The following is a 13,030-nucleotide window of genomic DNA, read 5'->3' on the forward strand; positions in this document are numbered from 1 at the left end:
TTACTCATTCGGAACAAATATTACAGATTCCCAATGGGAATCAACATCTGTATCATCTGATGGCCAAGCAGGCATCAATTTTTAGTAGTGAGACAGTGTCTCTTAGTGCATTGGCACTGCCGGTGGCTACAATTAGCCTACGCAGTGGCCTCCACGGTATGCACTAGCCATGCGTCTTGGTAGGTGTGCTAGGTACCAACTGATGAGCCCAGCCTAGCACACGAGGGCGAAACGCTGACAACCAGGAATGAGTTAGCTGGAAAATTTATAATGTCCAATAACGGACCATTTATATTGGTATCATGCTTTGTTGTAACTGGCCCAACGTCAAGGTCACCTCGACATTATGTTTTGTTTGATTGATGTAGATGTTGATTCCCATAGGGAACCTAAAATATTTGTCCCGAATGAGTAAATTTCTAATACCAATATAATGGTCCGTTATTGGACATTATAAATTTTCCAGCTAACTCATTCTTCGTTGCCTGCGTTTCGCCCTCGTGTGCTAAGTTAGGCTCGTCAGTTGGGACTTAGCACACCACCCAAGACACAAGGCTAGTGCATACCGTGGAGGCCACTGCATAGGCTACTTGAAGCCACCAGCAGTGCCAGTGCACTATGAGAGCTATCACTCATTTTCAAAAATTGATGCCTGCCTGGCCATCAAATGATGTAGATGTTGATTCCCATAGGGAACCTAAAATATAATGTCCAATAACGGACCATTATATTGGTATTATAAATTTACTCATTCGGGACCAGACTGTTATAACATGTGACAGAAAATTGGACTGCAAAGGATTAAGACTACCATTATACATATTGGACTGGTTTATACTGTAGTGGATGTCAAACTTTGAGCATTTTGTCCTCTGATACTCCTTCCAAAATTCATGAATTGGAAGTTTGCTGCATTCCCTAGGTGGAAAGAGAACTGTGCATTGCAGCAAAGCGTAATTATGATTGTCATCCATGCAGAATAATGTTGATGGAGAATGGGAAGCTATGGATAAAATCCCCTTTATCTTCAATGGTTTTTGTTTTATAGCCCATTCTGTGTTTAGAAATAACTGGACATAAAGATTAAAAGACTTCAACACACGTTTTGCTTGCTTGTTGTTCATTGTTTGAAGGGGCCTAACATCTAGGTTTCGTCGCCATAAGACCTATCTGTGTCGGTGCGACGTAAAACAACTTGTAAACAAAAAAATCTAGGTATTGGCCCACACAAGTTTTGTTTCTCCATTCAGCATTATGAGGTTCCTAAAAACAAACAGGTAGTGTATTCTTCTTTGTCTTTTGATTAAATTATCAGATAGCTCTGTGTACAGTAACAGAGGATCAGTAGTTCAGTTCACTCTATTTCTTCATCCATGTCAGGAGGTATCTGCTGTTTGCAAAAATAATTTTCTTGAAAGTGTTGTTTGTTTTAATGTTCTATGTTGATGATAAACATGTTACTCAATAAACCAAGAACCAAGTAAAAGCACTGGTAACACAGGTGAGAGAGAGAAAGTAATGCTCTGTAGTAGACTTTAGCGTTTATACCGCTCTGAGGCGGAGTTCACTGCTTTTGCTCAATACAATTGTATTGAAATTGTACTGTCAATTTATTCTTATAATTGCACTTCAGTACGGGACAAAAATTAAATTTATAGCTTTTGCTCAATGTCGCCATTTGGTACAATCATGGGCCTGATGGGGGTGTTGGCCTGTAATCCTGAAGTCTTTCTGCAGGGTATAAAACCAGCATTGCCTCGGTCTTCCTACTTATCCTTTACCATCAACTTGCAGTGCAAATGCCTTCCTCACAGTTGATCCCTCTACTTGAAGTTCAAGACTGTACCAATGCAGACAGCTTTCCCTCAACTTCTCTATGACAGGAGCCACTCCTTATCACCTGCGAACTCATCATTTGTCACATGAACAAGACAGATATCCACTATAGCATCCTTGTTTCCATCACAGAGAATCATTGCTCTACTTCCCTGGTAACCGGCGAACATCCAGGGCACTGTAGAAAGCGGCTGTCCATACGACAGAGGGGTTTATTTTTTTATTTAAGCTGGTCTGGAAATTTCCCTTGTTGGAGAGGATACCAGTCTGCCGTTTAAGCCAAACATTGCATATGCGGTTCATTCTTTCTGGCTGAATGGTCTCGTCCTGATCAATTATCGAGCTGAGGTAATTAAATGTCTTGGTTGTCGGTAAGTCAATACTGTTGATGTTAATGGTTTTTATTTTGTTCAGTTATGTGGCAAGATAAGTTCAGCCGCAGGCCGAACTCAGAAAGATGGTTTTTCCATGTTGTATTTGTAGCTGAAACTGCTGCTTACTCTCAGTGGTCATCAATATATCATCAGTATACAGTACTGTCCAGGGTACTGGACTCTGAAGATATTCAACAATGGCATCCATAATTATGATGAAAAGTAGAGGTGAGAAGACTAATCCCTGATGGACTTCAACCGAGATCAGGACTCACTTGATACAGCAGCAACTGATACCATATGGCTCTTGGGAGCTTGATAAAAGAATATGAGCCGTTATTCTCCCTGAAATGCCATGCTTTCATAGGGCACACCAAATTAGCTCATGAGGTAAACAATCATGAGCCTTTTCCAGATCCAGAAAGGCAAGGTATAAATTCTTGGATTTTTCATGGTGTTTTTCCATCAACAAATAAGCAGCATGAATAGTGTCGAAATGGTACCACAACCTTTCAGAAATCCACATCTGTTGTTTATAATGTTGACAATTTCCCTTAACCTGCTTTCGATGGTACACTTGAATAACTTTATAGTATGTGAGAGGGGGCTTATCAGGCAATAGGCAGAGCATTCATCTGGACTGCCTTACTGTTTCAAATTCGAACCATTGTGGTATACATCCATTCAGCTGACAGCTTTCCATCTTCAATGACTTAGTTGAATAAACCTGCCAAACATTCTGCGGGATCCCAGTATTTAGATTTCCACAATTCTGCGCGCAGATCACCTGGGCTAGTTGTCTTCCCCTGCCTCATCTTGCCCAGAGTTCTTATCACATCTGCCTTCGTTATTTACATAATAAACTCAGGGGAAGGCAGGGGAAGGCTGCACAATCGGGTGATGTGAAAATTCTTTGTTACTTATTTCCTGAAAGTCTCCAGCATTCCTGCGCTCTCTTCCAGTCTGCAAGGAGTTAACCATTCTCATTATTAATGCCTTAGAACTTTTCACTGTCAGTTGTACTTCTGTTCAGCCATTTGGCTAATCAGTAGATGCCTTGCTTCACAGCTAGTGTACCAGGTTTCTCATAAATTTCATTGAGACGAGCTGCTTTGGCCGTTGTGACTGCCTTCTTTGCTGCATTTCTGCCTTCCACGGTACGCCTTTAGATTTTATTCTCTCTTTGACTTAAGGAAGATTGTCTTCTGTCTTCGCTTTGAGAAGCGCCTGACAGAGTTTGGAGTTTTTTTTTTTAAAGTCCACACCCATAGCAAATGGTCTGTCCTATACCGCCCAGGCTTTGTCATACTAAGTTGTTCTTGAATTGAATTATTTATGTAGTTTATTTGGCCACATACTTCGACATAACACATTCCTCACGACTCTTCTGGAAGGAAACGTTGTGGGTAAGAAGGGAAGAGGAAGGCCGAGGAAGAAGTATCTGGATTCCGTTATGGACAGGCTGAATTTGAAAAGATATGTTGACCTGAAACGCTCAGCAGAGGAGAGAGAAATGTGGTTGCAGCGACAAGGCCTTGCCTTTAGGATATGATGATTTAGCTTTAAGCCACGCACAAATTGAGAAAGAGGAAACATGATGATAAACACAATGAATAATTTACAAATAAATATAAAACACAAAATGGAAGTGGAGAGAGATATGTAAATACAGAAAATAGAAAGAAAAAAACATAAATTAATTGTAAATAAATAATATAGCCGGTCCCAAGCCCAGTTGAGAAGGAGAAGAGTAACACCTTGTTAAAAACCCAGGGTTCATATGGCTCCAGATGATAGCACCTTGTAAGGGCCCCTGTCTGGGTTACAGATGAAGAAGACGTCCAACAGCTTCAACAGGAGATGAATATACCACCTCAATGGTGGAGAAGGTGGAAGACCCATCTATTCCCCAACAGTGGAGCTACAATCCAGACACATCTGCTGGAAAGGAGCAGCCCTAAGGCTTACAACTTTAGTGGTATCTCGAGCTGACCTCGGTTGGCTCTCCCACGGACGGATGTGACTTGATTTTCTTAAACATTGGGTTACTCTTCAGCCAATACAATAGCATTTATAACTTTAAGAAGATATGATCCACCTTTTCAAACACATATATAACAAACATGTTTTCATGTGTTTTCAATAATCAGAATAGTAACCTGTTTCAAGTTCAACATGGTGATTTTTTTAACAAAAACATTTTAACATTCATGAGAAATGTGTTAAAAAAAGCAGTGTAGTTCCAAATATGCATGTTCTCACAACTCACTCTTTTTATAGAGTACCAACAGACATTGGTATTAATGTCACCTTTTATCTAATTAAGTGTTAAGTTTTGGATATAGACTACATGGAATACATTTTAAAAACTGATTATATAAGTTATATGTGTGTTTTCTATGATCATTTATAGTCCCCAACTCCATTCGACTGTCATTTTATCTGATCAAGTGTTAAGTATTAGATACAGACCAACGGACATTTTGAAGGTGCATAATATATTAGGTGTTTTGCGATCATCTGTGATCCTAGCTTCTAAGGATTTAACCCCTTTCGACTTGTTTTATTAATGTATTTGAATTGTTACTATATCCTTATCTAACATTGTCTTGTAAATAGCAAAGGATAGCCGTCATATCGGCCAAAAGTAGTACAATTCAATGAAAAATTGTGTATTGAGTAGGTGGTTAAATAAAGGCTTTTAGTAAGAAAAGTAAGTCATATCCATCAATACGGGCCTAACAGTGAAGTTCATTACTTACATCACAAGTTTCTTCTGGGAAGAACTAGAATTGGTGATTTCAAGAATCCCTGACAATCATGTGAAAAATACCACTTGGGGACTTTAACGCACAGGTAGGACGAGAAAAAGCCTACAAGATAATAGTGAGGGAATAACCTGCTCATAGAAGAACCAACAAAAATGGGCAAAGGCTTATAGTATGGTGGGTGCATGGCTAAAAGAGCCAAAAAGCTGCACTTTTTGATTGAAATGTGCCACTTTCTGTGGTCGTTGGTTCCCAAAGGTAACTTTTCAGATACAGAGCCATTTAAATATCCATTTAGAACACCAAAATGGCGGCCATTAAAGATAGTGCCACTAGCAGCCGTATTGGCGCAATAAATTGTTTTGTATTTCAGCCACTAATTATCGGATTTCAATTTTCTTTTGTTTTTGTTTGCAAGCTCTTGTGAAGAGGATACTCGTTGTCCCTACACACCTTGAGGATTCTGCAAAATTTCAAAAAATCTGAAAATTTCACCCTTCACTTGAATTTCATAGGCAAGTAAATTTTTAATTGTGCTCAATATCCCTTTTTTCCCACAGAAAGCATTTATGTATATGGGGGTTCTGTATATTTTACAAAAGCCCTGTTTTTATAAACAACAGCAATGTTAATTATTTTGAAAACATTTATTACTTTAAGGAAACAAAATTTTGCAAATCAAACACCACTACATACTAAGAACTACTCATGTAAATTAACTGCTTGTATACCGCTCTTATGACTCTAGATCATGCAATCATCTTCATCTTTCAGTTCATCCCTGGAACGAAATAATTATTATGTTACGTCATTGGATCAACAAGACAATATGTGGCTGTTTTCACAGGGGAAGGAGCCAAAAGTGGGTGGATGTTGGTATGGTTCATAGTCAGTGAGATTGTTTTTATGGTTAGGTGAGTACCTGAAAGTGACTGTGGGGTGTAGGGTGAGGAGGATGAGAGAAGACAGTATGCTTGTTTTAAAATGTGATTTATTTTGCATAGGCCAGGATGATATATGGTTATGAAGCGTAAGGGGTTAGGTTGCTTAGGGAGTCTGGGGACAGAGTTCATGGCCCAAGAGATCTTGTGGTCAACCAATTAGGTGGGATAACACCTTATAGTAAACGCCCTCATCAGATTGTTGTTGTTGTCATCATCATCGTTGTGGGAGGCATAGGCTTTAGAGGTTGAACAAATCTGTTTGCCCCAGATGGCCAGGGTCAATCATAGAGATCGTTTTGTGTGATATGGGTGAAAATGATTATAATGGACATCAACTGATGCTCAAGTCCAGAGAAGCATCTGGTCTTAACAGTAGATAACTGCTCCTTTTTTTCATTCTCTTGTCTGTCTGTCCCCTCACCTTACACAGCTTCTAATTGCCAACAATGGGCATGATCATTCTATCCTCCACTGATGAAAGCTGCAGCCGAAAATTTTGGCCCCATGTTTTTCTTTTATTTGTACTCTATCCACGTGGTCTTATATGGTAAGTCACTGCTCTCCACCTGTTTCCTATATATAGTTCTTGCTAGCTTTCTTACCTGATCATTTCCCTTTTCAGATTCTCTAAACTACCACAACAATTCAAACTTTCAACATTCTATAGTCCAACTTGCAGATTGTCAGTATCCATCCTCCTGATGTTTGCCCCTCTTGTGTAGTCCCCATTCAGAGATCCGAATGGGGGATTATTTTACCTCTAGAATATTTTACCTGGGAAGAAACCGACATCAGTACATCATTCTTTCATACAAAGAGAACTGTATGTCATCAGGAGTTAGTTTCGGCAGTAGTTTTCTGTTGCTTTCAGCCGTGTAGCAGTATCAACATAATTAAGCCGTGTTAAATATTATTACAAGGTCATATCAGTCGTCATCCAGACTGCTGCCCTTGCAGCTTCCAAAAGGCTGCTACCCCTCTTTTTATAAACTATTCGTTAGTCTGATCTTTTGACAGATACCCATCTAATATGGTTGCACTTACGGCTCAGCTACCTGCTTCATTGGGACACACAAGCCTCCCCACCACGGCAAGGTCACATGGTTCACAGAGGAGGTCAAATATCTTATCCCAGCTATAACTAGAACCCGGATTTGTAGGCTGTAATAGGTGAGAATGCAAAATTACTGAAGCGAGTAACAACTGTATTCCAACCGTACAACGGTCCTGCTAAGAGATTTGCATAAAAGTTAGGGGTACAGCCTATTAGAACCCCTAGAATTTATATTATTCTAGGTACATTTTAGAACAACAGGCTAGCGGACGCATCCCACTAGCCAAATTAATTTACATTTTAACCTTTTGCTGCCTAAAAATCTGAGCCCTAGCTATAACAATCATTTCACTGTCATCATAAGATTAAACTGGTGTTAGTCATTAAATGATAATTCACAGTTCATTTTTAACAATATTTTATGTTAGACATGAAATATTGTTTTATTTATATGCTAGAATATACTGGATCTTTTTCTTTCGTTATTAACTCCCTCAAGAAGAAAATAATATTTGTGAGGCTTGGGCAGTAGTTTATTTTCCTACTTTTCATTGTCCTTCACTTCTTTTGATGTTATGCTTTTTCATCCATGGATTTGACTACCACATTGTAAATGCCACATTGTATACTGCACCATCAATCAATTCTAGTAAGCTAAAATGTATGCATTCTGCAGTTTAATCTGTATTTAGAAATATCAATAGATTTTCTTCCTTTGAAAACTAAATGATGGTTGAATTTATTTTCCAGGTTTTGAAGGTGAAATTGGACATGAAAATTCAGATTTCCAGTGGACAGATTCACCAGCATTTAGGAGAACCCTTACTGCAAAAAAGATTGATAAACAACAGAGATTACAAGAAGTAGTACATAATAAATCTTTCATTACATCCAATATCTCGGCTACCGAGGAGGATAGTGATATATATCGATCCATTGCTTCACAGACATATAAGCCCCCGTCAAGACTTGCTTCCTCACAGACAGAAACTGGTTCAAAGCTTAGACACAATGCAGCTTCTGTGACTACCGGAGGGCCACAACAATTGCTAAAGCTTACTCCTTTACCGACACAGTTGTCTTCAAACTCTCAGACAACAGAACGGATAACAGAGATTGCAAATATTTCTGGTACCAGTGCCAAGAAACTTACTTCGAATTCTTTAAATCTTGGGCAAATATCAGAACCAACTACAGCATTAGGACCAGTACCAACACTGCCAAAATTACGGCAGCAGCTACCTAAACCATCTATTGATAATACTCTTTCATGGCTTACATTTAGGAGAGTGCTAGCATCTCCTACGGATCTAGCAGCTGCAGGGCCTTACTCACAAGCTACAACTAAAAAAACAGACACCAGTCCTGAAGGACCAAGGAAGAAATATTTTGCAACTATTGAAGATGCAAATAATGAAGCTGCTAATAAGCCTCCAGAACTCTTGAAAGAAACCATTCCACTGCCAGTTAATCAACTATCAAAGGCAGATGATTCACCCAACCAATTTACAAATAATCTTGCAGTTGCAGTACCTGATTATGACAAACTAATTGGACAGATTGATTGTGAAAAATTATTAACCGAGGGATTAAATGTCCGTACAATACTTTCCCCTTCTTCAAGAAAAAGAAAGATGCCTTTGTCTTTGGAAGAAATTAATTATTTGAATGCAAAAACAAATATCTCTGGTTCACTAGAGCCTCATATTTCTTATGTTAACGTCAAGGACATTGTTTATAAGGTACAAGTGAGTCGTGTTACTGATGTTTCTGTGCCTAGTACAGAGAACAAGAATCCAGTGAAGCATTTCAAGTCAAGTGAAACACAGACATGTGTTAGCAAAGCATATTATTCTATTGATGACTTTAAAAATGACAAAGAAGGTATGATGTACTTTACTGGCTTGGAGTCGTATGAGAAATTCAAATTAGTTTTACAGAGTCTTGGACCAGCAGCATATGAATTACAGTATCGATGGGGTCAGATCATTAGTGTTGGTGTTGAAGATCAGTTACTTATTACTTTAATGAAACTGAGACGTAACTATTCAGATTATGAACTTTCAAAAAATTTTGGAATTAGTAAAACTACAATTTCTAACATAATAATTACTTGGATAAACTTCATGTACATTCAGTGGTCAGAGTTAGACATATGGCCATCCAGAGAATTAGTCAATTATTATATGCCTAATGGTTTTAAAACTTTATATCCTTCGGCTCGGGTTATTATTGATGTGACTGAAATTCCCATTCCTAAACCAAAGAATGCAGTAAGACAGAGTACAACACACAGTGAAAACAAAGGTAGGGCAACATTGAAATTTCTAGTTGGATCTACTCCTGGAGGCCTTTTGTCATATTGTTCATCTGCTTTTGCTGGATCAACTTCAGATAGACAAACAGTAGAATATTGTGAGTTAGTGAAATTATGTGATGGTGGAGATACAGTAATTGCTGATAAATCCTTCAATGTAGACGATATATTTGCAGATGATGATGTTGACATCAATGCACCAGACTTTGTTAATGGTAAATGTCATCTTCCTGGACTGATAACTGTGCAAGATTTTGTTTTGGGAAGGAGGTGGCATATAGAAAGAGTTCTTGGCATTACAAAAACATTTAAAATTCTTAGCCAGGAATTAAACCCGTATTATGTACCACTATCCTCTAGAATTTTCTTTGTTTGCTTAATGTTATGCAATTTTCGAGAAATTAATTCAAAGAGAAACTTGAATATGTCATTATGACAAATAAAACTAGAGGCAGTTTTCTTTTAGTCTGTAGTCTGTAATTTAAGGCCCAGTCAGTATGTTCTGTTCATGTGTCCACTGGGAATCTTGGGTTAACACATTGGCTGTCACCTGATGCCCATGTGCATCATTGGGCTTTGTTCTGTTGTAATGATACTTAGATTGAGGTCCATGTTGCTGGTTTGTGACCTGTTGCTTTCAAGCTTGATATAATAATGGAAACTACAACAAAGGAGACATCCTCGATATGCTAGGAGTGTTGTTAGTTCATTTCAGCAATGATAATGACAGTGAAAAGAGCAGTGATTCTGAAATTGGACGTGTTAGTTATCCAGCATTCCCGGCTATTCCTCCAGCATCAGCAGTAACGGCGGTTGGGTATTAAAAGTGCGGGGACAAAAGAATATACAGACAACAAACAGTACTCGAGTTTGTGGGATATAACAGACTGGAGGGGTGTTATATACATCAAAACTGAGAAGAAGAAAAGAAAAAGAAAAAAAAACCAGCTACAAAATGGTAAGTTTTTAATGTTCTCTGAGCGGATTTTGACAGAGAGGTAAACGTTGATAGTTTACCAATTTAAGTACGGTAATAACAGGTTTTGAGATTTTGTTTCAATGCTGCACACTAAAGCTTTCACCAAAGAAACAATATTACACATTTTTTACAATTAAAAATAAGTACAATGTGATTATACAATTAAAATCATTTAGTATGTGACTACACACTAAGAAACTAACAGACACTAAAGAGACTGCCAGACTGATGAATGGGTGTGGTAAGTGGGTGAATCAAACCCCAGTGTCCATGACCTTGAAGGGGGAAAAAAAAGAAAAAAAAACTGCTACCCTTTCTCACAGCACATGCAAAGTCTCCACCACTTGCTAGGGAGCAAGCCGGGACAAATGGTATCTTGTGAATATTTTTGCTAATGATGAAAATCCACAGCCTGTTTCCGTCATTCAGCTGGGTCAGGAATGGAATGAATGAAGCCCCCCCTCTAGTGGCGAGGATAGGAATTGTGCTGACTGCCGAAGCATGTCGCACTCCTCTGGAGCAATGATTGATGAATGACAGATGAAATGAAATGATATTGGAGAGTGTTGCTGGAATGAATTATGACAGGGAAAACCAGAGTACCCGGAGAAAAACCTGTCCCGTCTCAGCTTTGTCCAGCACAAATCTCACATGGAGTGAGCAGGATTTGAACCATGGAACCCAGTGGTGAGAGGCCGGCGTGCTGCCGCCTGAGCCACGGAGGCTCATTTCTGCTAATAATTTTGTTAATAATTAAAGGAAATGAAGGAAAGAATTAGCTGATAAGACAACAGACTTGTACATATTGGAGAGAAATACATACGCAGAGACAGTATTTCTTTCAGGTGTTGGGAACAATCTAGAATAACTGACTGTAAAGACATCACCATTAATGAAATTTAAACATTTTAAAGCCTTTTATTTTGCAAGGTACTATGCAAATGCCTCACGTGATTACTGGAAAACTGACCCTTTGTTCAAAATGGAGTACTTATCTTCTCATGTGAGTAGAAATAGTTTGCTTCTAACTCTTCTGTGTCTGCACTTTATGATGAACCCCAGTCCTGAGGGTCCAATTCCTAGCGATCTACTATTGAAGGTTGACCGTTGACAGACCGTGCACTGCTAGCGAAGTTGTTTTATCAGAATGGCAACAATAGCAACGCTGCATTGTGGGAATATCACCGAGGTCCCATAACAAGTAATGGGCTGAAGAAAATGATTAAGAAATTCAAGGAAACAGGTGAATTAGGTGTTGCAACAGGGGGAGGACGGCGGTCCATCCACGTGTATGTTGTTGATGAAGTTGCTGTATCTGTAGCAGATCGTGCAGCATATTTTCCCAATTTCGTAACCAGTGCTCGAGCCGTGTCACGTGAATTGTCGCTACCCCGGTCAGCAGTTCACAAGATTTTGCAGTGCATTTCACACTGGTATCGCTACAAACTTCATACTGTTCACAAATTGAAACCCCAAGATGTTGCACAACACTGTGACTTTGCCCTTCAGTTTCTGGCACTCGTGGAGGTGGACAACATGTGGCCGGGGATTATTCTGTGGACCGACGAGGAGCATTTTACTCTGCAGGGTGCGGTGAATGCACAGAACTGTAAAATATGGGATTCAACTCCTCCAAACGTTGTGCAGGAACAACCATTGCATTCAGCTTACATGACTGTTTAGTGTGGTTTTGCAAGCTCCTTCATTCTTGGTCCGTTTTTCTTTGAAGAGATGACCCCTTGTGAGCCTGTTAGGTGTACAGTAACATTTGCAGGTTATAGGGACCTCCTTGTGGAACATGTGAGTCCAGCTTTGCAGGAATGCAACTGTGACCACACTGTTATTTTCATGCAAGATGAGGCAACACCACATAAAACTCTCCAGATGAAAGAATTGCTTTGAGAAACCTTCAGTAACGACCACATTACCTCCAGGCATTTTCCAGATGCATGGCCTTACCCCGACTTAAATCCATTGTGACTTCCGTTTGTCAGGATGTTTGAAAGATCATGTCTATCAGGGACATGTCCCATCTCTGCCTGATCTAAAGGCTAGCATACAACAACATGTCGCTCTGATTTCACCCAATATGCTGCGGGCAACTGTCGACCCTGTTGTGTTACAGATGCAGCATGTTGCTGAGTTCGGAGGCTATATTGAACAGTGTTTGTAACCATAAATGCTTACTGTTCATGTATATTTAATCTTTGTATTGTTTTGTGTACGTTATCATACGCTAATAATAATAATAATAATAATAATAATGCTAATAAACCTCCCAGAACCACCATTATCATGTGTTTGATCTTTCCTGCCTTTTTTCTGTGACCCCTAACATTGCTTAGAGCGTAATATTTCCGCCTGGTGGCAAAACTTGGAAATGATAATTTTTTTTGGCATAATTTGCTATTGCATTGCTTAGTTAGCATATCTACAAAATTTCAGATTCCTATGATTACAGCCTGTGCTGTACCACGCTCAATACCTTAACTTTAATTGTGGACACCCGGTATAGCACGATACCTCAAACATGTTTACAGTCTGCACTGAAGGGCAATGTCAGACACACATGTCGGGTTGAATAGCTCAGGCAATAGACTGCTCGCCTTCTGAGTCCAACTAGACAGGTTCATTTTTGGCTCAGTTTGGTGGTATTTGAATGTGCTCAAATTCATCAGCGTCATGTCGGTGGATTTACAGGCACGTAAAACAACTCCTGCAGGACAAAATTCCAGCACTTCAGCATCTCCAAAAATCG

The 13,030-nt window shown here is 39.2% G+C and overlaps 1 protein-coding gene across 1 annotated transcript in view; it reads left to right on the forward strand.

Annotated features, from left to right (window-relative positions):
* Positions 1–12,830, forward strand: part of LOC136877815 (uncharacterized) — a 246,232-nt gene extending 233,402 nt beyond the window's left edge. The window contains exon 11 of the mRNA XM_068228752.1: positions 7,727–12,830. Coding sequence (XP_068084853.1) covers positions 7,727–9,729 — 2,003 coding nt within the window. The 3' untranslated portion in view covers positions 9,730–12,830. The remainder of the gene's footprint in view (positions 1–7,726) is intronic.
* Positions 12,831–13,030: the final 200 nt, after the last annotated feature.

This window comes from Anabrus simplex, chromosome 7 (genome assembly GCF_040414725.1).
Source record: "Anabrus simplex isolate iqAnaSimp1 chromosome 7, ASM4041472v1, whole genome shotgun sequence".
Lineage (NCBI taxonomy): Eukaryota > Metazoa > Arthropoda > Insecta > Orthoptera > Tettigoniidae > Anabrus > Anabrus simplex.